The sequence below is a fragment of the Sphaerodactylus townsendi genome, linkage group LG06 (genome assembly GCF_021028975.2).
Source record: "Sphaerodactylus townsendi isolate TG3544 linkage group LG06, MPM_Stown_v2.3, whole genome shotgun sequence".
NCBI lineage: Eukaryota > Metazoa > Chordata > Lepidosauria > Squamata > Sphaerodactylidae > Sphaerodactylus > Sphaerodactylus townsendi.
Window position 1 is genome coordinate 5607427 of NC_059430.1, and position 21399 is coordinate 5628825.

General features: G+C 51.0%; 1 protein-coding gene across 1 annotated transcript in view; it reads right to left on the bottom strand.

The window, feature by feature from the left end:
- LOC125435273 (filamin-A-like) overlaps positions 1-21399 on the bottom strand; it is a 66080-nt gene that overhangs the window by 14711 nt on the left and 29970 nt on the right. Inside the window, 11 exon segments of the mRNA XM_048501462.1 lie at positions 6596-6732; positions 7972-8124; positions 8800-9003; positions 10377-10538; positions 10647-10820; positions 12176-12304; positions 12614-12754; positions 14131-14230; positions 15946-16047; positions 19321-19568; positions 20868-20891. Of these exon segments, the coding sequence (XP_048357419.1) occupies positions 6596-6732; positions 7972-8124; positions 8800-9003; positions 10377-10538; positions 10647-10820; positions 12176-12304; positions 12614-12754; positions 14131-14230; positions 15946-16047; positions 19321-19568; positions 20868-20891 (1574 nt within the window).

A 21399-nucleotide genomic window follows, 5' to 3' on the forward strand; every position in this document is an offset into this window, starting at 1 on the left:
GCTTACGCCTGGGACAAGAACAGAGGAACAGGACAGTCAATCAACTGCAAAGGGGCCGGCTCGTTCCAAAAGGCTCAGCCAATCGGGAGCATCTTCTAAGAGCCCCTCTCCCACCAATCAGAAACAAATCTGTCAGGGGATGTCCTAAGCTGCCATCCCCGGAAGGTGGGCCCTGGTACACCCCCCTAAAAGACATAGGTGTCAAAATTCAGGCCCTCCAGGATCGCCATGAAGATAAGAAAAAAGAAAAAAGGTGCAGAGAGGAGACGCCCGAGGATGATTGAGGCACTGGAGCACCTTCCTTATGAGGAGAGGCTGCAGCGTTTGGGACTCTTTAGTTTGGAGAGGAGACGTCTGAGGGGGGATATGATTGAAGTCTATAAAATTATGCATCTAGTATTCTCACAATACTAGAACCAGGGGGCATTCATTGAAAATGCTGGGGGGAAGAATTAGGACTAATAAAAGAAAACAACGGGTGATCGGTGTTTGGAATATGCTGCCACAGGAGATGGTGATGGCCACTAACCTGGATAGCTTTAAAAAGGGCTTGGACAGATTTATGGAGGAGAAGTCGATCTATGGCCACCAATCTTGATCCTCCTTGATCTGAGGTTGCAAATGCCTGAGCAGACCAGGTACTCAGGAGCAGTAGCAGCAGCAGGCCATTGCTTTCACCTCCTGCATGTGAGCTCCCAAAGGCACCTGGTGGGCCACTGCGAGTAGCAGAGAGCTGGACTAGATGGACTCTGGTCTGATCCAGCTGGCTTGGTCTTATGTTCTTATGAGATCACCTGGGATTACAGTTGCTCTCCAGATGACAGAGACCAGCTTCCCCGGAGAAAAAGGCTGCTCTAGGGAGGGTGGACTCTATGGCATTATGCCGGTCTCGACCCCAAATCTCACTACCCCAAATCTCCAGGAAGTTCCCATCTTGGACCTGGTACCCCTAAGACACAGGTGTCAAACTCGCGGCCCTCCAGATGTTATGGACTACAGTTCCCATCATCCCCTGCCAGCATGTAGCTGGCAGGGGATGATGGGAACTGTAGTCCATGACATCCTGGAGAACATGGCTGTACCACAATACTAAAATGTCTGTAGAATTGCCCACAGTAAAAAGGATACTTCTAGCTCTCATGGCTTCCCAGAACATCCACGGAGGCTGTATGCAGGATGCTTCAAAAATAAGAGGGAGGGGGCGCTTTGAGAGGGGTTCCAGATAGGGTTGCCAACCTCCAGGTAAAGCCAGGAGAACTTGTGGCATTATCACTGATCTTCAGACTGCAGAGATCAGTTCCCCTGCGGATAATGGCTGCTATGGAGTCTATAGCAATATGTATCCCGCTAAGGTCCCTGCTTCACCCAACCTGGTCTTTCCTAGGTTCTGCCCCCAAATCTCCAGGAAATTCCAGATTTGGCAGCTATAATTCAAGTCACCGAGGCCTTCTGTCTAGCTCCCCGGCCAGCTCCACACCTCCAAACGTGGGCTCCTCCGGCCTCCACCCCTGACCCCTCCTTGCCCAAAACATTCAGAACAATGCAAAAGTCAAGATGCAAAAGCTGGAACGAAAAAATGAACAGTGCAGATCCGCGCCAACTTCACGCCTCCGCGTGATCCATTTCTTTTATTGCAAAGCATCAGCATCTTGGGAAGAGCCGGTGGAAAATAAGCCAGATTCCAGAGCAACGTCCCTCCCCACCGGTGACGCAGAGGCGTGAACACATGAAGTGCATGTATGCGCGTGACACTTTAGACCCATGCTACTCTCCCGCACACAAGTGAGCCTTGCGTTTCAGAGGGTGGCCACCCGTGTGTTGAATCTGTAGCAGCAGGGCAAAATATGGGTCCCGTAGCATATTAGAAGACGAACATTTTCCAGGGTATAAGCTTTTGTGTGTCAAAACCAATTTCGGCAGTTACCGTCATTTGCCAAACGGGTGAAGTGGGCTTTTATCACACGGATACATTTATTTATTTATTTATTTAGAAGAAGAAGAAGAAGAAGAGTTTGGATTTATATCCCCCCTTTCTCTCCTGCAGGAGACTCAAAGGGGCTGACAATCTCCTTGCCCTTCCCCCTCCCCCACAACAAACACCCTGTGAGGTGGGTGGGGCTGAGAGAGCTCCGAGAAGCTGTGACTAGCCCAAGGTCACCCAGCTGGCGTATGTGGGAGTGGACAGGCTAATCTGAATGTGTGGGAGTGTACAGGCTAATTTGTTTGTTTGTTTGTTTGTTTGTTTGTTTGTTTGTTTGTTTGTTTGATAAACCACCCACCCCCGAAGGGCTCAACCCCAACCTGTTTGAGTCAGCAGACCCTTTTGCAATTCTGACACACAAAATGGCTGCTACAGGAGGCGGAGCCAGCCACAAAATGTCAGGGAGTGAGGTTGTGCATGATCTGCACAAAGAGTGAAACACGTTATATATAAAATCATCTTAGCTAACATCCCTGATTAGGCTTGGAATTGTAAGGTTTGCTACGAAGATTTGAGTAAACACAAAGAGTCTCGCGAAGGGGTGAATTAAAAGACCATCGAGAAATGAAACTCAGGGGAGCTTGGCCTGACACAGGCTTTCGACTCTGAGTTGAGAAGAAGCGAACCTCTCAGAGAGATAAGGGAGCTAGCAATAGATAAGGATTAGCAGAAGACTTGATTGCTATAGAAACTTTGTACATGAGGTGTTTTAGACTCAAGTTACATTAAAAATATGGGATGAAAAGGTGTGGTAAGAGGTGGGATAAGATGACCAGGTCTGTACGTCTACTTGACTCAACCCAATGAGCAAAGGGCCCGAGGGAGGAATGCAGTTTATGATTAGTATAATTATGTTACACAGGCGTGACGAAGCCTTGAGACTATACTCACTCCCTGTTGCCTTGCTAACAGGATGAAGTTCCCTCTTCATACTTAAGTGAAACAATAAACTCTGAACACTGAAGAAGCTTATGGATGGTTATTTGTGAGTAACCGGACAGAGCCTTAGCTCTGAGAACAGGGCCCTGCCCTGTCCCTAACAGTGCAGGCTTAACTGTCACTCTTCAGCATTTCGGGCAAAAGTTTAACAGGCTGCCTTGTAAAACGCACATATTATTTAAAATCTTGCACGCCCACACATGCAAACAGACACAAAAAGGCAGCGAAAATCTTTGCGCTGTGGTAGCCGTAGCTGCTGAAGCAACTTTTAAAATACATGCCCAGCCAACCAAATCTCCCTCCAACAGCCATTCAGACCCTGGCCTCAGCCTCTGAAGACATTGGCAGATGCCAGGGAAGAGAAGAAGAAGAGGAAGGGTTTGAATTCATATCCCCCCTTTCTCTCCTGTAGGAATCTCAAAGTAGTTTACCCCCGGCTCACAACAAACACCCTGTGAGGTGGGTGGGGCTGAGAGAGCTCCAAAGAGCTGTGACAAGCCCAAAGTCACACAACTGGCAGGTGTTGGGGGGCACAAGCTCATCTGGTTCACCAGATAAGCCTCCACTACTCAAGCGGCAGAGCAGGGAATCAAACCCGGTTCCTCCAGATTACAGTGCACCTGCTCTTTAACCACTGCGCCGTGCTGGAGATCTGATTGGTTGGGCACCCAGCCTGGAAAACTGGCCAATTGGCCGTGCCAGCAGGGGCTGATGGGAATTGTAGTCCATGGACATCTGAAGCGCCAGAGTTGGACACCCCTGGTCTACTCTGACTGGCAGTGGCTCTCCAGGGTCCCAGGCAGAGGTCTTTTATATCATGTACTATTTAACTGGAGATGACAGGGATCGAACCTGGCACTTTGCAGATGTTCTTCCGTTGAGCCACAGTGCCTCCCCTCAGTCTCAAGTTTAGAATATAGCCTGGATGCAGAAACTCTCTTGTCTAGTCTTCTGAACCACAGGCTGAAGGGACAGGAACTCTAGATAGTTCCACGGAATTGCCATATTGGTCTGCAGTAAAAGAGCTAGATTTGAATTCAGGATTTGGGGGGTATAAGCTTTGGAGGGTCAGAGCTCTCTTCTTTGAAGAATGGGAAGTCCCTGCCGGATGAATGGCGCTTTGAGTCTCAACATCTTGTACCCTGAAACTCTCAAGGTCTCTCAGGGCGATTCCGCACACGAGTAAAATAGGTTCGACCCAGCTCCCTGAGAAGGGTACTGACCTAGGTCGAAGCCGTTGTTGTTCCCACTGCAACCAACTTGATCCCAGCTTCGAATGGGATCATCCCACAATACCTCTTAAGCCGCTCCGTTCCGATTGGCTACTGTTCTCTACGGCCATGCTCCACGTCTATCCCCACACACGTTATAAAAAGAAACTGCCACAGGAATGGAGAGGGCCGAAAGGTGGCGTTTTGATTATTAGCTAATACGCATGCCCGAAACACTCAGCTGTGATTGGCTGAATGGGGGACTCCTGGCACCAGAGATTCTGCACTTTACTGGAATCGAGCTGAGTTTGAGCGTGGTTTTCTGGAAAAGTAGTAGTTCCTAACTTGAGTCGGAAATTTGACCGTTACTGCGAGCTGAAGCTGGTACAAAACCGTCAATCCCAGTGGTTGTCTGCCGAACACTTAGGTGGCTTGTAGCAGCTCGAAGACAGGTCGGATCGCGCAAGTCGCGGAATAGAGCCACTATGAGTCTCCACTCCTGGGTTCAAATTAGAAACTCTGGAGAAGCCGAAGGTGTGCCCAAGCGAAGTCCCCATTCCATGGCACAGGCCTCCTGCCATGCAGACACGCAGTGACAACCCATGCAAGGGACCCACGCAACCCCACACGGCAAGCACCCCACTCTGCACACGCACTGCACTCCCGCAAGGCCCACGCACCCTCCTGGGTCCGGGCGATGCTGCTGCCGAAGGAGCCCAGGCTCTCGCGGCCGAGGAAGTCGCCGAAGACGTTGTGGAAGGGGTCCCCGCCCACCTGCGTGGACTCCTCCCACCCGCTTTCACCTTCGCTTGGTCACCGCCCGCCCTTGAGGTCTTGCTTGATCTCCGTCCGCTAGTGCGGAGGTGTACGTGGTAACTGCGATGCTGCTTGTGATGAAGGTCTTAGCGCTACAACCCGTTCTTGAAGCCGACACCATCTGGAACCAGTTCCCTGTGCCGGCGGTAGCAAGCAGCGAAGAAGAGGGAGGAGGGAAGCAAGGGGGGAGGAGATGGTTAGAAATGAGGGCGTAAGAGCTGGGACAGAAGAGCGTCTTTAGAAGGTCAGCCACTCCTTGGCCTGGAAACCTCACAGGGAACAGTCTAGACCAGGGGTCTGCAACCTGCGGCTCTCCAGATGTTCATGGACTACAAATCACATCAGCCCCTGCCAGCATGGCAGGTTGCAGAACCAATGGTCTGAGACCAGTGGTCCCCAAGCCTTGTGAAACCTGGTGCAGACGCGGTACCTGGGTGGGGGGTAGCAATGAAACAGCTGCCACAAAATGGCTGCCGCAGGAGGTGGATTCAGCCACAAAATGGCTGCCGCAGGAGGTGGATTCAGCCACAAAATGGCTGCCGCAGGAGGTGGATTCAGCCACAAAATGGCTGCCGCAGGAGGTGGATTCAGCCACAAAATGGCTGCTGCAGGAGGTGGATTCAGCCACAAAATGGCTGCCGCAGGAGGTGGATTCAGCCACAAAATGGCTGCCGCAGGAGGTGGATTCAGCCACAAAATGGCTGCCGCAGGAGGTGGATTCAGCCACAAAATGGCTGCCACAGCTTAGCTTCAGTGTAGATCCTTGTGCTGCGTTTGCAGCTGCTGTTCAAGCAACATTTTCTTAAAAATCTACACTGTCAATCAAATCTCCAATGGCCAATCAGAAGCCTTCCTGGGCAAAAGCTCTACCTGGCGAGTGGAACCCAGGTCCAATGGAGGGGGGGGGGGGCTAAAGAGCTCAGATTTTCCATATCCCTCCACAACCAAACATTAAAATACCGTATATACTCGCGTATAAGCCGAGTTTTTCAGCCCCGTTTAAAGGCTGAGAAAAGCCCCCCCCTCCTAACTTATCATAGCAATGCAGTCACCCTTCCCTGTGTGGCAATGGCAGGTTGGGGGCGGGCCGATCGGACAACCCTCCCTGCCACCCTGAAACCCTCCCTTTGTTGCTGCCCCCTCCTCCAGGGTGAGGGGAGAGGGGAACCCAGAGGCACTCCTGGCTGGCTGGGCTTCCCTCAAACCCGGGAGGCAGAGGGAGAACTCCTTGACTGGGCAGTGACTCCCCCCTGGATGTCACTGCCCAAATAAAGGCTCCCTTCCCTTTGGCTACTCTCGGCTTCCCCACTACCCGGGCCATGTTCGAAGCCAATAAGTTTTTTCCCAGGTTTGGGCAGTAAAATTAGATTACCTCGGCCATATACGCGAGATTGGAAACTTATACACGAGTATATACGGTACATGAAGTATTTGGGCAGTTTTGGAATTCCCAGCCTGGATTCTGAAGCCAAGTTTGTGCAAAATACTAACGAACACCGATGGTTTTCTAGTCTGGAACCCACCAAAGAAAGAAGAGCGGGGAAAAGAAGGTGCATAGAAGCAGGGGAACGGGGCAGAGCAAATTCCTTTTGGATGCCCCCCCCCCCCCCAGCTGCCCCACTTTTGGTCCTCGAGTGACCTGGGTTACGGTGCAGCCCCTACCTGGAATCTTGAGGTTGAGGTCACAGGTGCTGCCAATCGTAGCGATGGAGGGGGCTTGACGCCGGCGGGTGATGCTCTCCTTCATGCGCCCCTCGCCCGTCATCTTCACGGTGAAAGGACTCCCTGGAAGAATACGGGGGGTTTAGAACCAGAAGAAGGCGATCTGGCTGGCCTCTACAAGGGCCAGGGCTTTTAGAAACTTTGACTGCCTGGTCTCCTACCTGGTGGGAACAGGCTTCCAGGTAGAGATCCAGGGTCTCCTGCAGGATTTACAAAGAAGTTTCTGCAGGGCCTGTAAAAAATGGACCCTGTTCCGCCTACTGGCGTTTGGCCAGCAGGGATGATGTCCCAACTCCGGCCATAAGAACATCTGCTGGCCTCCTGCATGGGTACACATACACATAAGAGGGGGGAAGGAGGGGCTGAAGCCATCTGTAGTTTTAGTATTTTATATATTATTTTATTGTAAATTATGTATTTGATGTTTTAATTGTTTTAGTGTTGATGGACACCGCCCTGAGCCTCCTCTAGGGAGGGGAATTGAGTATAGATATAGATAGATCAGGTAGGTACTGCCCAGGTAGGTAGGTAGGTAGGTGGGTGGCAGGTAGGTAGGTACAGGGTAGGAAGGAAGGAGGAAGGAAGGTATGGAAGGAAGGGAAGGGAAGGAAGAGGAAGGAAGGAGGAGGGAAGGAAGGAAAGGGAAGGAAGGAAGGGAAGGAAGGGAAGGAAAGGAAGGAAGTGAAGGGAAGGAAGGAAGGAAGGAAGGAAAAGAAGAAGAAAGAGAAAAGAGAGAAAGAAGAAGAAGAAAGGCGAAGAAGAGTTTGGATTTATATCCCCCTTTCTCTCAAGCAGGTGGGAGATTCAAAGGGCTTACAATCTCCTTGCCCTTCCCCCCTCACAACAAACACCCTGTGAGGTAGGTGGGGCTGAGAGAGCTCCGAGAAGCTGTGACTAGCCCAAGGTCACCCAGCTGGCGTGTGTGGGAGTGTACAGGCTAATCTGAATTCCCCAGATAAGCCTCCACAGCTCAGGCGGCAGAGCGGGGTATCAAACCCGGTTCCTCCAGATTAGATACACGAGCTCTTAATCTCCTATGCCACTGCTGCTCCTACATTGGATGTCTTGTGAGACATCTGCCAGTTTCGCACATCTGCCAAAGGGAGCTTCCCAGGGGGCAGAGTGCTCAGAGGGACACGTGGGGTCACATGTCCCCAGGCGCAAGCCAGCTAGTCATGGAGAATCGCCCCCCACGCCTTCCCCTCCCCCACCAGGCTGCTTCTTCAGCGGCTGAGGCAGAGAAGTCCGAGAGCGGCAGCCCATGAACTTCTGAAGAAGGTCCGGGGTGGGCAAGATACGCACCCGGCACGTGCTTGTCGGCAAACTTGATATTGATGATATAGTTTCCGGGCTCCGTGGGGCAGTAGGTTACTTTGCAAGTTCCATCTTCCATGTCTTCACAATTTATGTCTACCTTGCTGGGACCTTCAATGGACAGGCCTAAGCCGCCGTAGCCTGGAGGGGAGAAAGCAGATGGGTCCAATCTCCAGTGGCCAATCAGAAGCCTCGCTGGGCAGAAGCCCCACCTGGACACACCCATTTTCGAAAAACACTGGGAGGATGCCAAGAAAGGTTTCAGTGGGAGCAACGGCGCCCAAAGACACCATGTTGGAGACCCCTGGCCTAGAGTTGGCGATGGTGGCCGAACCTTTATACCTCCAGATGTTATGGCACTCAGTTACATCAGCTTCCCCGCCAGGCACTTGGACTACAATTGGCCATCAGCCCCTGGCAGGGGCTGATGGGAATTGTAGTCCATAACATCTGGAGTGCCAAAGGTTCACCACCACTGACCTAGAGGAATCAGGGAGCCAAGGAACTAAGTAGGAGCTGATATGATGCTTTTTGGTGGGGCTGAGAAATACAGGGCAAGAACTCGAAACTCTAGGATAGAGACAGTGGCGTATCTGCTGGAGGAACATGGGGGATCACCTGACCCCAGGAACCCCCCCATTGGATTACCCCCCCATTGGTCCCTCGGCCCGCCCCCACCCCACTAGATTGCTCCTAATGTAAGTGGGGTGCTGGGGGGTGCCATTTCCCCCCTGCATGCCTCTGAATAGAGAACATCCCACACACATATACACCCTACATCTTTGCACAACTGGCCACGATCCCAGCATTGCTCACCTGCGGTTCGTGTGTCGACGATGAATTCAGACACCTCGAAAGTGCGGCCTTCCACCAGGCCCTTCCCCGACACTTTCACCTTACTGGCATCTCCGATCTCCGACTGGCCCACCATGATCTTGAAGGGGCTGTTGGTCACATGCTTGCTGCTCTTCTTCACGCTCACAATGTGCTCGCCTACCTCCTTGGGGGTGAATGAGATCCCTGCGGAAGGCAGAGGCGGGAGGAAAAGGGTCAATGGCAGGAGATAAAGAGGGCGCGGAGAGACCTGGCACAGAAGCAAGGTCCAGCGAGTGCCAAATCCACGAACAGCAAAGGATTTAGGCAAAGCAATAGCTCCACCTAGTGACAATGATAGGAAGTGTCAATTAGCACACTTCAGTGCTGCCCAATTAACTCCAGCGCACTTAACACAAAGCCACTGTAAGGTGTGGATGTTTGTGGCACTGGAGGGGATAAAAATGGCCGCTAGAGAGCTTCCGTGGCTCCAGCAGAGGCAAGTGGGAAGGCAAAGGAGAAGAAAGAAAGGTGTGTTTACTGAATGTTTTTGCTTTTCTTTTTTGCAATTAGTTTCTTGTTTAGCATCCACCCTCTTTGGATTGGACTTTAAAGCATTTTAATCCCCCCCCCTCATCCTTGTTGCTTTAAACTTGTGCTTTAAACTTGTTGCTTTAAACTTGTGCTTTAAACTTGTGCTTTAAACTTGTTGCATTACACTCTGTCCTTCACAGCATTTGAAATACACGTGGGAAAAATGAAAAAAAATGGAAACAAACAAAATTATGAAAGAGGATTGCAGCCAAAGAAGTAGGTCTGTGGTCATAAAGAAAAAAAATAAAAATGCAGACCACAACCGTTTGCCCCAAAATATCAGTCAGTCCACTTCCACAAAAATTACATAGAGACCTCATCTCCCCCCCACCGATCCACCCCCCCCAAAAAAAAACACCTGAGCTCAGTTGACCCACTGTTGTTTGAATCCTCTCCAGCTATTGGCTGTGACAGTTTTAGCTTCAGCTAATTCAAATAAGCACTTCCTGGTCATTGGTTCAGAAGCTGAAGTGCTACAGAACGTTCTCAAACATTCAAATTGCTCAGAAGCTCAAAAAACAATCAGCAGCTGAGCGCAGAAAAAGGAGCCCCACCCGCCAGTCAGCTTGTGTAACAGGTGGCCACAAAGGGTAGGTTGCAAACAGGAAGAGACGCGTGTGAGCGAGCAGACGAATAGCCCCAAAGATGCTGACTGTCCATATCAACCACATCAGTCAATCCTGGTAGATCTCCTTTTGTTAGGGTTAGGGTTAGGGTTAGGGCTAGGGTTAGATCTCCTCTTGTTGAATATTGAGCCCTCAAGAATATGTTGCCCTGATCTCGTCAGATGTGGGAAGCTAAGCAGGGTTGACTCTGGTTAGTACTTGGATGGGAGTCTACCATTGGGTTGGTCCCTATAGGGAGGCAATGACAAACCACCTCCGAATGTCTCCTGCCTTGAAAGCCCTACGGTGTTGCCATTAGTCAACTATGACTTGGCAGCCCTTCCCCCGACTACCAAGAACCCACTACTTCAGCTGGCTCACCAATATGCCGGTTGGGGAGACGCTTGAGTAAGCAGGGTTCCTCGTTTCCAGACGGTGCACGGATGCTGGCCGTCAGCAGGCTCAGGTCGCTCTCCGTGATCTTCAGGGACACATCGGTGGAGGTGCCCACGTTCAGCTGGGAGGTGCGCATGGAATCGTCACCTGGCGTTGGAAGAGAGAGGTCAGGGAGGACATTTGGGCAATTGAGATGCTGTGCTTTGGTAGGCGGGGAGGGGAGGGGAGAGCGACGAGGTCTCTTGGAAGGCTCACCGGTGATCTTGGCCGTGAAGGGGCTGCCGGGAATATGCTTATCGTCGAAACGCACAATGATGTTGTAATCGCCGGGTGCCGTGGGCAGGTAGGAGACGGTGCAGGTCCCGTCTTTGTTGTCTTTGCAGGTGATCTCGGCCTTGGAGGGGCCCTCGACAGCAAGGGACAGACCTCCTGGGGGGAGGAAACAGTCAGATCAGAGTCAGCCCCCCTGATTGTCCCATAAATCAAAGGAGCTCATTTGGCAGGTACACAAGGAAGGGCCGTTTGCATGGCAGTCCTGCGATTATGGGATGGCCTTCCCATGGAGTTCTCCCAGCCCACCACTCGCTCTCAATCTTTAGGATGCAGCTACAGATGGCTTTCCTTAACTCTGCGTTTGATTAAAGCAGGCTTAAATTGTGATTTTTTGCTACAATATTTATACAACATCGATCCTTCTAATAGAGCAATATTAGTAACAACGTAAAAATAGAACACTGAAATACTGGAATAGAACATTTCATCGCATTTTAAATCTATACATATATTAGAAGTGGTTTTTTCCTTTCCTTTTTTTTGCATTTTTACTTATTGTGATCAAAGAATGCAATGTGTTTTTTTTACTAAAAATGGTAAAATTAGATATTCAAGTGACAACTGAGATATCTCATTTAAACATTGCAACTCTTCTGTATGTATCACCCATACTTATGATATTCTATTCATTTCAATCTCTTAAATAAAATATTTAGTTTTTTAAAAAATTGCTTTTATATATTTTTGCTTATTCTGTTTTATGTATGTTGTTAATTGCCTCGAGCTCCATAAGGAAGAAAGGCAGCTGATAGATGTTTTAAATAAATAACCTGCCCTTCACTTCCAAAGGTCCATCAGTTTGCCCTGACCCATCCGTCCGTCCGTCCGTCCGTCCGTCCGTACCATGCCACTCCTACCTTCCATGCATGTGACCATCCATTCATCTATCTATCTATCTATCTTTCTATCTTTCTCTCTGTCTTTCTATCTTTCTTTCCATCTATCTATCTATCTATCTATCTATCTATCTATCTATCTATCTATCTATCTATCTATCTATCTATCTATCTATCTATCTATCTATCTATCTATCTATCTATCTATCTATCTACCCATCTACCTACCTACCTACCTACCTAATTTTTAAACCGCCCTCCCCGAAGGGCTCAGGGCGGTGAACAATAATTATAAAACCATAAAACTTAATAAATACAAGATAAAACAATATAAAACAGTATAAATTATAACAGGCTAATTCACTAGTCAGCAATCCCCACCAAACCCTCTCCCCCTCTAGACCAGGGGTCTGCAACCTGCGGCTCTCCAGATGTTCATGGACTACAATTCCCATCAGCTCCTGCCAGCATGGCCAATTGGCCATGTAGTCCATGTAGTCCATGCTGGCAGGGGCTGATGGGATTTGTAGTCCATGAACTTCCGGAGAGCCGTAGGTTACAGATCCCTGGTCTAGACTCTCCATTTCCCATCCTGCCTCCACCCCTGAGACTCACCTTCTCCAGCATCCTTGGTGACGATGGTGAAGGTGGCTGGCTTGTTGACCATGCCGTGGCTCAGGCCGGGTCCGTAGGCACTCACGTGGCGAGCGTTGATGGCATCCACGTAGAACTGAATTGGGCTCCCTGGGTAGCCGCAGGGGCAAAGAGAGAGAGAAAGAGGTCAGAAACGAGTCCCGCCATCTGGGTGGTCCACAGCTTGGACTGCTAAACTCCAGGGAGTCAGTAATACCCCAAAATGTGCACCTAGTGGCTTAACCGGCTGAATGGCAGCCTGTATTTCACAAATTTGACTGAATATTACTCCGATTACACAACTCAAACACATGAGTACAGCTTGCATTAAAACATATGATTTGGAAACAAGAAAATATAGATGTAAATTCAATGGACCCAACTTGGCTGTCTAAGTGCATTCCTCTCTCCGGAGCCCACCTGGAATGTGGTTGCCATCGTATTTGATGTCCATCTCGTGCAGACCCTTCTCGACGGGGGCATATTTCACGGTCACGGTGCCGTCCTTGTTGTCCGTGATGTGAGGACGGGCAGTCTTGCCGGAGGGCATCCGCACCTCACCTGAACGAAGAGGAACATCAAGAACATCAGAAGAGTCCAGCTAATTCAGCATCTCATACTGGCCAACCTGTTACTCTGGAGACGCAACAAAGGCCTAGGCCTTCCCCTGATGTTGGCTGCTGGCACTGGGATTCGAAGGTTGACTACCTCTGAATGTGGAGGCTCCCTTCAGTCATCACAGCTAGCAACTGCTGAGAGACCTTTAATCTGCACAGCAAGGGCGTATCACCCATGGGGACACGAGGTATCACATAACCGTGTGGGGGACCGCCCAGGCCCAGGTTGCGCTCACCAGCTTTGGGTGGTAGACCTGGGCACCGTCGGCAACCTGCCGCTCCTCTGTGAGATCAGCAGTCGGCTTGATCTCTCCCCCACCCCCGTATCTAGGGGAAATAGAGCCCTAGGGGGAGGGGGACACTCAAATTTTGCCCCCGGCTCCATTTTTCCTAGATATGCCTCTGCTGCATAGCCAGTGTGGAGTAATGGTTAAGAGCAGTGGACTCTAATCTGGAGAACCGGGTTTGATTTTCCACTCCTCCTCCAGTTCTATACATGGAGAACCGAGTTCGATTCACCACTCTTCCACATAAGCGGTGGACGCTAACCTAGTGAACCAGATTGGAAAATCCATGGAGGTTTCAGGGTGGTTGAAGGGCAGAATTTGGGGAAGGGAAGGAACTCAACAGGGATGGGATGCCTGAGAGTCTATCCCAGAGGTCTGCAACCTGCGGCTCTCCAGATGTTCATGGACTACAATTCCCATCAGCCCCTGCCAGCATGGCCAATTGGAATTGTAGACCCATGAACATCTGGAGAGCCGCAGGTTGCAGACCCATGGAGCAGCAGTGGCGTAGGAGGTTAAGAGCTCGTGTGTCTAATCTGGAGGAACCGGGTTTGATTCCCCGCTCTGCTGCCTGAGCTGTGGAGGCTGATCTGGGGAATTCAGATTAGCCTGTGCACTCCCACACACGCCAGCTGGGTGACCTTGGGCTAGTCACAGCTTCTTGGAGCTCTCTCAGCCCCACCCACCTCACAGGGTGTTTGTTGTGAGGGGGGAAGGGCAAGGAGATTGTCAGCCCCTTTGAGTCTCCCACGGGAGAGAAAGGGGGATATAAATCCAAATTCTTCTTCTATCCTGTGAAGATACCATTTCTATAGTCCGGAGATGGCGGCAGTTTATGGGCTAACCCAGCAAAAAGCCTTCCTTGGTTGAACAGGTGGCAAATATTTGTTTTAAAAAACCATTAAAAACCTTATTGACTTAGGTTTCTCTCCCCCAACACATCATCCAGGACCCCTGGGGTAACACTAACCCCTCCCCCCAGCTCCAGTTGTGCCCCACGTCCATACTGGGGCAGGAAGCCCCCGCTACCTACCTGTGATTTCCCCCTTCTGCACGGTGAAGGGGATGACCAGGTTGAAGGGGCGCAGCATGGACTCCACGTTCTCCGGAGGGGCAACAGGCTCATCCGTGGCCTGCCGAAGGATGGGGAGTGAAAACAGACCGGGGGGGTAGGAAAGAGAGAGAGAGAGAGAGGGAGAGAGCTAAGTACAGAGCACTAAAGAGTGTCCGAGGGGAAGTGAACGGAAAAGAGAACAGCGGCCCCAGCAGAGCGGAGAGGGCGGGGCATGCGGGTCGAAGGAGGCGGAGCTGCAGGAAGACAGTGAGAAAGCCCCCAAATACCCAGCGGAACAGAAGGGAAACGGTCCCGGGTGGAGAAGTCGATTTATGGCTACCAATCTTGATCCTCTTTGATCTGAGATTGCAAATGCCTGAGCAGACCAGGTGATCGGGAGCAACAGCCACAGAAGGCCATTGCTTTCACCTCCTGCACGTGAGCTCCCAAAGGCACCTGGTGGGCCACTGCAAGTAGCAGAGAGCTGGACTAGATGGACTCTGGTCTGATCCAACTGGCTTGTTCTTATGTTCTTAAATGGCAGATTGGGGCGGGGCGGGGGGGCCGCCAGTGGTCCATGGAACCTTCCTCTGATAAATACATGAAACAGCCTCCTACTGAGTCTGGCCCTCGGTCCATCAAGGCCAGTATTGCCTAAGCCAGCGGTGGCGAACCTACGGCACGGGTGCCAGAGGTGACACTCAGAGCCCTCTCTATGGGCACGCGAGCACAGAGTTCGTCATGTAGGGGGAGCGGAAAATCACATCCCCCCCACACACACACATATCTAGGCTGGCCTCGCTTCTGAGTAAACCTAGGGTCGTGATTCACCCATTCGAAGCATTGCACGGTTGCTTCACCAAGCTTACTCCCGAGTAACGCACAGAGCCAACCGTTTTTTTTCTAAACGAAAACCTCAGTATTCAGGTTAAATTGCCGTGTTGGCACTTTGCGTTAAATAAGTGGGTTTGGGGTTGCAATTTGGGCACTCGGTCTCGAAAAGGTTCGCCATCACTGGCCTACGCTGACTGGCAGCCGCTCTCTAGAGTTCTTTCCCCTCCCCTCCTTCATAGTTCTTTTAGCTTGGGACAGCTTGAGAATACTTTGCGATTTCTCCCTGCTGGGATATTGAGGAGGGGTGTTTGAAAAAGAGATCTTAAACAGATACTACCCTGTTTCCCCGAATATAAGACATCCCCTGAAAATAAGACGTAGTGGAGGTTTTGCTGACGTGCGAAATATAAGGCATCCCCCGAAAGTAAGACGTAGCCAAGTTTTTGTTTGGAAGCATGCCCGACGAACAGAACACCGAAAAATAAGACATCCCCTGAAAATAAGACATAGCGCATCTTTGGGAGCAAAAATTAATATAAGACACTGTCTTATTTTCGGGGAAACACGGTATGAACTGGAACTCAGTTCCAGCAAAGGTTGGCTCGTATCCTGTTCTCAGTGTTCCTGTTCAATAAACTGACTTCTGAATCCAAGAGTCTGGTTACTGCAGGGAGGTCGACGGCTCCTGTCACCCTTGGTCCCCCCGGGCCAGTATTGTCTACTCAACTGGAAGTGGTCCTCCAGCATCTCTTTCCCACCACCTTCTCCCTGGTCCTTTCAACTGGCGGTGGCCGGGATTGAACTTGGGACCTTCTGCATGCAAAAGTGGAGGCTTTTTCCCTGGGTCAGAGCTTGGACGACAGACACCCTGGAAGGACTGAGCCACCCCGTCCCCCAGAGAGAAGGAAAGAGGAAGGGACAGCGGACAGAGGCTGAGAGGTGAGAACAGGCTCTTGGTACCCAGTGCGGAGGGTAGCCTCCGCCAGCGTGGTGAGCCGGGAAGGGCAGCTGGAGTTGGACGCTGTCGCAGGGCTCCTCAACTTGGGGGGCAGAGTCACAGGCCTGGCAGGAAGCAAGCGACAGGTCAATAGAAACACCAGCCATGCACCCCCTCATAGAGATCCGTGGAACAGAAGAAGAGTTTGGATGTATACCCCATCTTTCTCTCATGTAAGGAGACTCGAGGTCGCTTGCAAGCTCCTTTCCCTTCCCCACCCCCAACAACATAAGAACATAAGAACGAGCCTGCTGGATCAGACCAGAGTCCATCTAGTCCAGCACTCTGCTACTCACAGTGGCCCACCAGGTGCTTTTGGGAGCTCACAGGCAGGAGGTGAAAGCAATGGCCTTCTGCTGATGCTGCTCCTGAGCACCTGGTCTGCTAAGGCATTTGCAGTCTCAGATCAAGGAGGATCAAGATTGGTAGCCATAGATGGACTTCTCCTCCATAAATCTGTCCAAGCCCCTTTTAAAGCTATCCAGGTGAGTGGCCATCACCACCTCCTGTGGCAGCATATTCCAAACACCAATCACACGTTGTGTGAAGAAGTGTTTCCTTTTACTAGTCCTAATTAGTCCTTTTATTAGTCCTAATTCTTCCCCCCAGCATTTTCAATGGATGCCCCCTGGTTCTAGTATTGTGAGAAAGAGAGAAAAATGTCTCTCTGTCGACATTTTCTACCCCATGCATAATTTTATAGACTTCAATCATATCCCCCCTCAGACGTCTCCTCTCCAAACTAAAGAGCCCCAAACGCTGCAGCCTCTCCTCATAGGGAAGGTGCTCCAAACAACAAACACTCTGTGAGGCAGGTGGAGCTGAGAGAGTTCTGAGAGAACTGTGACCGGCCCAAGGTCACCCGACAGGAACATAGGAGTGCGGAAACCCGCCTGGTTCACCAGATAAGCCTCCACAGCTCAAGCGGCAGAGCGGGCAATCAGAACCGGTTCTCCAGATTAGAGTGCACCTGCTCTTAACCACTACGCCATGCTGGCTCAAGAATGTCACCCCACCCCCGTCCAACAGTGACAGATAAGCCGCCATTTCGTCAGGCCCGCAGAGCCATAGGAGCCGACCCCAAGTCCCTCCAAGTAAACCCAAGACTCTGCCTTATCCTGAAGATCCAGCGGTCAAGAGCAGGTGGACTCTAATCTGGAGAACCGGGTTCAATCCTCCACTCCTCCGCATGAGCAGCAGACCCTTACCTGGGAAACCAGGTTTGCTTCCCCACTCCTACATTCCTTCTGGGTGGCCTGGGGCCAGTCACAGTTCTCTCAGAACTCTCTCAGACACACCTACCTCGCAAGGTGTCTGTTGTGGGGAGAGGAAGGGGAAGGAGCTTGTAAGCCCCCTTGAGTCTCCTTACGGGAGAGAAAGGTGGGGATATAAATCCAAACTCTTCTTCTCCTTGAATCAGGCCATAGGCCTACCCTGGTCAGTATTGCCTACTCAGACCGGCAGCTGCTCTCCATGGTCCCAGATGGAGATCTTTCCCATCACCTCCTACTTGGATCTTTTAACTGGAGAAGCCAGGGATGGAACCTGGGACCTTCTGGGCTCTACAACTAAGCCATAGCCCAGAGGTGTCCAACTCTGATGCTTCAGATGTTCATGGACTACATTTCCCATCAGGCGTTTCAGATGTTCATGGACTACCATTCCCATCAGACGTTTCAGATGTTCATGGACTACAATTCCCATCAGGCACGTGAGATGTTCATGGACTACCATTCCCATCAGGCGTTTCAGATGTTCATGTACTACCATTCCCATCAGGCACGTCAGATGTTCATGGACTACAATTCCCATCAGGCACGTCAGATGTTCATGGACTACCATTCCCATCAGGCACGTCAGATGTTCATGGACTACCATTCCTATCAGACGTTTCAGATGTTAATGGACTACCATTCCCATCAGGCGTTTCAGATGTTCATGGACTACAATTCCCATCAGGCGTTTCAGATGTTCATGGACTACCAATCCCATCAGACGTTTCAGATGTTCATGGACTACAATTCCCATCAGGCACGTGAGATGTTCATGGACTACCATTCCCATCAGGCACGTCAGATGTTCATGGACTACCATTCCCATCAGGCGTTTCAGATGTTCATGGACTACCATTCCCATCAGGCGTTTCAGATGTTCATGGACTACCATTCCCATCAGACGTTTCAGATGTTCATGGACTACAATTCCCATCAGGCATTTCAGATGTTCATGGACTACAATTCCCATCAGGCACATCAGATGTTTATGGACTACAATTCCCATCAACCCCTGCTGGCATGGCCAATTGGCCATGTAGTCCATGAACAGCCTCACACTGAATCTGACCCTTGGTCCATTCGAACCAAAGCTGTCTACTCAGACTGAGAGCGCTGTCCAGCAGAAGTCTTGAACCTGGGAGCTTCTGCCCGCCACGTGGAGGCTCTTCCACTGGACCACAGCTCCTCCACATGGCTCTCCAGGGTCTCAAGCTGAGGCCTTTCACATCACTTGCTGGCAGGTCCTTTCAACCAGTTGGCAGAGGAAATAGGGACAACAGCTACCTTCTGATTTCAGAAGAGGAAGTGGCAAAGGGTAGCTCTAGTAATCGCAGGGAGCTATGGTTTTACCACAGAGTTTCTAGCGATTCTTGGAGTTCCCTATGTCACTTCCATTTGATTTACCAGAAGTGGCGTGGCACCGTGGCTCCTCCCAAGATCCCTGTCCGAAAGTTCCAGGGACTTCCTGGCAACCTTTCCGAGGTCCTATGTTAACCCCAAATTTCTGGCTACAGGACCTGCTGGGAAGGAAAGGAGCAGCAGTGGCGTAGGAGGTTAAGAGCTCATGTATCTAATCTGGAGGGACCGGGTTTGATTCCCAGCTCTGCCACCTGAGCTGTGGAGGCTGATCTGGGAAATTCAGATTAGCCTGTGCACTTCCACACACGCCAGCTGGGTGCCCTTGGGCTAGTCACAGCTTTTAGGAGCTGTGGAGGCCTATCTGGGGAATTCAGATTAGCCTGGGCACTCCCACACACGCCAGCTGGGTGACCTTGGGCTAGTCACAGCTTTTAGGAGCTCTCTCAGCCCCACCCACCTCACAGGGTGTTTGTTGTGAGGGGGGAAGGGCAAGGAGATTGTCAGCCCCTTTGAGTCTCCTGCAGGAGAGAAAGGGGGGATATAAATCCAAACTCTTCTTCTTCCTCCTCTATTTTGCTAGCTAGCCGCAGAATGGGCCGACTCCTGGAAGCCGGGTTCCCCTCCTTCACCACGGGTCCTGGCTTGATATGGTTATCAGACTAAGCGTGGCCACGGCAACCCATCCCAACCCCATCCCAGACTCACCACCACGTGGAACGGGCTGTTCGGGATCTGCTCGCCTCCAAAACGGATGGTGATGACGTATTTGCCGGGCTCGGGGGCGGTGTAGTAGATATCAAAGGTGCCGTCGTGGTTTTCCACCACGTCAACATCCAGCTCAGCCCCGTCCGGAGTGGACACCTTGCAGGTCACCTTTCCTTTCCCCGCAGCCTTGGCGTCCACAGTGATCACCGTCTCTTCCCCAATCTGGATGGTGGGTCCCAAACAAGTCCCTGCAGGTAGAAAGGGCGGTCGTTAGGGTGTCAGAGGGACGGCAAAGGCCAGAGCAGGGATCGTGCGTAACTTTGGATGAATCACTCTCTTTCGTCCTAATCTAGGGTGCTTTTGGAAGGACAGAAAGGGGGAAGAGGAAGATCCAAGATCCTTGAAGGCAAGAAGAGGCCTCACTTCCAGAGGCCTCACTTCAAAATGGATGTGGACAGAATGGAGCCGGTGCAGAGGATGGTGATGAGGATGATCCGGGGGGGGGGGGGGGGGGGGGGGCTGGATACCGAGCCCTGGGAAGAAAGCCTAAGGGATGTGGGCATGTTCAGTCTGGAGAAGAGAAGGTTCGGGGGTGGGGGGATGATGGCTCTCTTTAAGTATTTGGAGGGCTGCCCCTTAGAAGAGGGCCAGGAACAGAGGTGGGATCCAGCAGGTTCTCACCAGTTCCCAAGAGTGGGCTACTAATTATTTGTGTGTGCCGAGAGGGGGTTACTAATTGGGTCCGCTTTTCCATTAGAAATTCCATTAGGTCCAAAAATCATAAAGTCCTGATGTTTCCTATGTGGCTGGTTAGCAAAGGTGGAAAACGGGATCATTCTCCCCGTTGGGCTGTTTTAAAAACATGTTTTAGAAATATGGTAAAGTTCCTTGTTTAAGGAAAGTCTCCTTCTTTTGATTTCTAGAAACAAAATCAAGTATTTGAAAGTATTAAGTATTTGACAGGCAGCCAATTAGAGGAGAAGTAGTTGTTTCTGTTGGCAGTAGACGATAGGACTTGCTAGAATGAGTTTAAATTATGGACAGAAAGATACCAGCTGGAAATTAGGAATTTTTTTTTACAGTAAGAGTTTTTTACAGTAAGAGAAATTATTAATGCCCCGCCCCCGGAATGCCTGGCCACGCCCCCGTCGTGCCCCACCCAGCCCCATTGACGCTACGCCACTGTTTGAATCCCACCACCATGGGAACCTGTTGCTAAAATTTTTGGATCCCACCACTGGCCGGGAACGGTTCTTACTGGCAGCAGAAGAGAGGACTTGCAGTCATGGGTACAAATTACAGGGAGAAAGATTCTAACTTCCCCGCTTGAACGGCCACACGTGCAAGCAAACTATCTTCCCGCAGCGACATTTCATAAGCGTGTCGCACTCACATTTAGTTTGACGTTCCCTGACCTCTGGCCCATTTCATTGACCCTCCCTGGCTTTCCAGAAAACGGCAACTCTGAATGATAACTGTAGGCAGCAAGGCCCATGATACCAACTCTTTCCCCCCAGACCCAAACCAGACATCCCACGGTTACTTACCCAGTCCGTGGCCTCCTATGGACACTGTAGAGAGACAGAAGGAAACAGCTATGAGATCTTGGCCTCGCAGCCGGTGCTTGGACCAAAAAAGAGCACTGGAATAATCGGAGGGGCTTCAAGGAGGGCGACACAATTTGAGGTTGATGTTTGGCATGTTAGAAGGGCCTGCCCGGGGAAATTTAGCTGTGTATGGAGCGAGGCAGGGGGCCAACTTGGTGCCTCTTTCTCTGCCTGGCTTAATTCAAGTGCCACGGGCAGAAAAGCATCAGGTGCAGACTGTCCACACCGCAGAAAAGAAGTCATTAAGACAGCTTCACCAGTTGAATGTCTACCTGTCCAGAAGCTAGTAAAGGCCAAAGAGGATTTGCCAGGGGAAAAAGGGGTAAAGTACAACTCAAATTGGATTTCGGGCTTCCAGGTTTAAAGCATTCTGGTTCACTCAGCATCAGGGGCGTAACGAGGAAAACTGTAGCCCTGGGCAAAACCTGAGTTGGATGCCCCCCCCATGGGCAGCCACCCCACCACGACCAAA